Source organism: Loa loa (assembly GCF_000183805.2).
Source record: "Loa loa unplaced genomic scaffold supercont3.224, whole genome shotgun sequence".
Classification (NCBI taxonomy): Eukaryota; Metazoa; Nematoda; class Chromadorea; order Rhabditida; family Onchocercidae; genus Loa; species Loa loa.
The window spans coordinates 42,216-47,074 of NW_018108404.1; the positions used below are offsets into that span (position 1 = coordinate 42,216).

At 31.5% G+C, this 4,859-nt stretch overlaps 1 protein-coding gene across 1 annotated transcript in view; it reads left to right on the forward strand.

Annotated features, from left to right (window-relative positions):
* Positions 1 to 4,366, forward strand: part of LOAG_12671 (hydroxymethylglutaryl-CoA synthase) — a gene marked incomplete at its 5' end in the record, with an annotated part of 4,887 nt that extends 521 nt beyond the window's left edge. The window contains 9 exons of the mRNA XM_020448581.1: positions 213 to 341; positions 786 to 987; positions 1,135 to 1,203; positions 1,475 to 1,702; positions 1,874 to 2,021; positions 2,289 to 2,464; positions 3,121 to 3,227; positions 3,538 to 3,672; positions 4,001 to 4,366. Of these exons, the coding sequence (XP_020301290.1) occupies positions 213 to 341; positions 786 to 987; positions 1,135 to 1,203; positions 1,475 to 1,702; positions 1,874 to 2,021; positions 2,289 to 2,464; positions 3,121 to 3,143 (975 nt within the window). The 3' untranslated portion in view covers positions 3,144 to 3,227; positions 3,538 to 3,672; positions 4,001 to 4,366. The remainder of the gene's footprint in view (positions 1 to 212; positions 342 to 785; positions 988 to 1,134; positions 1,204 to 1,474; positions 1,703 to 1,873; positions 2,022 to 2,288; positions 2,465 to 3,120; positions 3,228 to 3,537; positions 3,673 to 4,000) is intronic.
* Between the last annotated feature and the right edge of the window lie 493 nt (positions 4,367 to 4,859).

Genomic DNA, 4,859 nt, shown 5'->3' on the forward strand with positions numbered 1-4,859 from the left:
ATTTTATTTTCTTTTTTTTTTTTTTGTTTTACACTCTAATCTTATCATTTCATTTTTCTCGCTTCATGCTTTTCCCTGTCTGTATCGTAATTTCTTTCATCCATTTAACTTCATACTTATTTTGATAAAGTTTCAAAGAATTCTTAAATAGTGCTCTTGCCTTATGTAGCAAGGAAATTCCACTTTTTTTTCTAATTTAAAGTTTATTTCAGTTTGATAATGTTGAAAAGGGCAAATATACCATTGGACTCGGACAGGATGAAATGAGTTTTTGTGCTGATCACGAAGATATTACATCCATTTGTTTAACAGTTGTATCGAAATTACTGCGAAATTATAAAGTATGATTTTCGTTCTATTGTACAACAAATAATTTTGGTAGAAATGATTTCAAAAATATGATATTGGAGAATTTTCCAATATCTTAGTGGAAAAAGGTAAAATGAATAATGAAGTTTTTTTTTCCCCATTCAGTTTTGTCCTTAAAAACGAATTGGCGAATAATCCGTTATCGGAAATATGCGTAGCGGAAGTCTGAAAGGCTCATATGCATATATTTGTTTCCTTATTACTAGACAGAATCATAAGAATTTTGCAGATCCACTTTTTATTAAATTTATTGTAACTTCAGATATCTTTTGAAAATGTCGCTACTGTGTGTTTTTAATCCTCGATGTACATTTTAAAATGACATTATGCAGTGCACTTTCAATATGATATCATAATGTATTCATGAATTCTGATGACACTATTAATAAATAAAATTCATAAACTATTTATTGCAGCTTTCTGCCAAAGATATTGGTTTTCTTTGTGTTGGAACGGAAACGCTAATAGATAAAAGTAAGAGTGTTAAAACTTCGCTGATGAAATTATTCGAGGAAAATTGCGATATTGAAGGCGTTGATGTAAAAAATGCATGTTACGGTGGTACTCAAGCTTTATTTCATGCCATTGATTGGATTTATGCGAACTGGGAATTGGAAAGTAAGTTCTTTTGTAGGGGTTGTATTCCCATGTGTCATACCTGCGTGTGAAGTAATTCAACAACTTCTTTTCCGATTACTCTGATTTAAATTTTAGAGGTATTGTTACTGAACAAGACATTTTGCTTTAGATTTCGTTTAATTTCAGAGCGATATGCAATTGCTGTAATGGCAGATATAGCAGTTTACGGTGCTGGACCAGCACGATGTACAGGCGGTATGTATGTGTAAGATATTGGGATTGTCATAAGCAAGACTATCTTAAGGGATCCGGATTCGATTCCTTAAGTAGAGGAAGTAATTGATGAGTCTTAAAACGACGGTAGGGTGAAAAGAAGATTTACATTACCAATATCAGGAATCGTAATAGAGTTCTTCAATTTGGGGATGAGGTATTGTTCTTTAGGACGAAGTAACTGACTTTGGGGAAGCATTTATTTTTTATCTCCCATATTTGACCTTTTTATTAAAATATGGCTTGTTTATAGGAGCTGGAGCCTTCGCGGCCCTAGTTGGTCCAAATGCAGTATTGTCGTTTGAAAGAGGACTTCGTGCAGCGTATATGGTTGATGTTTACGATTTTTATAAACCAAGTCAACCTGTGCCCTCAGAATATCCTGTTGTCGAAGGACAAGCCAGCTTACAGTCTTATCTCACTGCCGTAGATGAAACTTACAAGTTATACTGCCAAAAGGCCAAAAAATTAAGGGACGAAGGTCATAAATTTTTGAAGTTCGAAACATTTACTTTTGTGTTTAAGTTTTATGAATATAAAAGTTACTTTGTTCCACTTACCTAATACCTCGGACTAAGTCAAATTCAAACTAAAAATTAAATTGGAAGTATTTACTTTTGAAATTTAATTGGTAGGTAGTATTTAATTTTAGTAATAAATATTTCGGATTTCGATGGCGTGTTTTTTCATTGTCCATTCACTCGTCTTGTTCAAAAGGCCCTTGGTGTGTTGGCATTTATTGATTTCAAGCGTGGATTAAACAGTCATTTGGCAGATATTGAACGGGCTAAACCTTCAGCGTTAGATTTTTATTTATGAATTTTTGAACAGTAATATATTTTATGGTAGTAAGGTTTTATACATTTCAATCAGTTTGGCATTGAAAGCTTTCTTCCTCGTAACAGCACATAAAACATTCGACAAAGCAGCATCTCTCAATTGATTGATTTAAATAAACTATAATTAAAATCAAATCTCCTACCGATCCCCTTTTACTATTTTATAGGAACCTTCCTCCAAATTTTTCCAGAAAGCAGTTTTACTGTTTACTATTACTAATATTTCAGATTTTTACTTGAACCTCGTGAACTAAATTATATGAGTCGTGATTTTGCTAAAATGACCACGCAAATAAGTGCAAAACTTTGGACTCAGAAGACCGAACCATTCTTATTACTTAATCGACGAATTGGAAATGCGTATACAGCATCACTTTATTTACAGCTGATTTCTTTTTTCATCGGTAAGTTTCAAGATAATTCTTTTAAATTACTTCAACTGATATTGCATTTCCATCTTTTCTTTTCTTTTTTTTTTTAGAAATTTGGGGGATTTTTGTTGATTCCTCATATATTACAAACAATTAATATTATTATGCACATTTTATCAGGTGTTATATACAGTTCTCATAGTTCTTGCTTTATGCACTTTTTTCTTTGTGTATTTTCAGACTTAATTTATTTCTCTTGCTTCTTTTTCTTTAGATTATTATCAGTTAGTTTAGTTTCGTACCTTCTTGTAGACAATTACTGCACATTGTTTTTGTCCTTTAAGCATTTTGTGAAATGATATTAAGCTTCTCACATCATTCCATCGCTACTTGCGTTTGGTAGCGACTAGGTTAGTTAAATAAAGTGTGATATTTATGCTGGAAACTTCCATAAAACAAATAAGTTACTGCTGCTTAGTGACTAATGAGGAAGTTCAAATTAATAACATCCTATGTGTTAAATGGATTTCACTAACATGAATTTCCTTAGAATGCATTACTGCTCTGTTTTTATGTCTTTATAATTACTATAAAGTAACAGCTTCTCGAATTTTCGAAGTTTATGGGAAAACAGTTTAACAGCAGGTAACATTTATTCATCAAATGTTATTCACTTTTTCATTCTTCAGTTCGTCGAATGAGCAAGCTTTAGGTGGTCAACGACTTCTATTTTTCTCATACGGTAGCGGAGCAGCTTCAGCAATGTTTTCTGCCCGGATATTGATACTAGAAAAGGGTTGGTGACTTTGTGTCAAGTATTCAAAGTTTTTTTGTTTTTCGAAAAATCGAGATAAAGCTTAAAAACATTAAGTTCCTCTTTATAAATTTCAAGCTTTTTAAAATATCTTCCTTATGTGCTTATTGTCATTGAAGAAGATGGTTGAAATTTTAAAGTGGCAAGTTACAGTTTTTTTTTTTATCTTTAGATTAATTCCGGATTCTCGGTTATCTTTCATAGTTGCTCTACTAAGTGGTAGTTAGCATGCTTAGCATAACAATTACTGTTGAAATACCTGGAACTGATATAAATCAGTTTTTTTTTTCAGATACCAAAGATCAATGTACTCAAATAAAACGGAGCGCAGATGCAGCTATAGCGTTATTGGAAGAACGTTTATGCATACCTCCAAAACGTTATAACGAAATCTTGGCTCTTAGGGAAAAGCTTCTGTCAAGTGGAGGTACAGTATGTTTTGCAGATGGGCATCTTTCCCTCAAGTCTCTGTGAATTCTTTTTCTAACTTGTGCTCATTTCTAACTTTGTGCTCATGTATAGGAACAGACGAGTTTACCTAAAACTCTGAAGTTCATCTAAATTTACCCGAAACCTGAAGTCTGACTAAATCATTAACTAAAGGTTTATTTAAATATGATCAATTTAACGTGCAAAAATCGAAACACATGTAATAACACATACTACCGTTATGTAATTGAACTACTTTTATAATTGTTCATAAATATCTGTTGCTCTGCATAAAATTTTTTTTATGGGAAGATTTTTTATTTCAGCTCCGTATAGACCGGAAGGTGTGCGAAGCAATTTGACGAATGAATTCAGCCTGTTTCCTAATACATATTATCTGTTGAATATTGGAGACAAGTACAGGCGATATTATGCGCAAACATCCAGTTAGGACTGCTGTAATTTGTTTGGGAATAGTTCTAGGATATTCCATTACTGTATGTATCATTTCTTTTTCAATCAGTTATTTTGTTCCTTTTTGCTGATTGGGAATTTTAGTTCGAATTATTTATTTTTTTAAAAATGTTCCAAGCGATGCATTTTGTAAGCAGTTATTCTTGTGTTGTTGTTTTAGTTTTTCGTGTTTTATCATACAACCAAAGTGTATTGCTGGTCCCATAATTTATTTTTACAACTTTATATGTGGTGGTTTTCTGGTATCTTTCCGGAATTTTATCTTTCGTTTGGTATTTTTTACTGTTTGCATTTTCAGTTAAAGCTCACATCAAAATTGCACTTCTTCAACACCTCATATTGAAATACCAATGCAATCTGAAGTGTATAGGAGAATTACCCACTAATTTATACTGGATAACATTTCCGCTGTTATTCAAATTAACAATATTTAGCATGAATGGAGTAACCATTAGTTAGCTTAAACTAAAATTTACATATCACAAATCTTTTGAAACGTTAATTGTTTGATTCATAACAGATGTCGCATGCTAATGCTTAATACTTTCAAATGAATATCATTCTTTTCGGGTTAATTTTCCAGCAGGATACTTCGTTTTTGCACATTGTATCTAAGAATTTTTTTTAATATTTAAACAAAATATATACGCCAAATAAAACTATATATATATATATATATATATATATATATATATATATATATATATACTA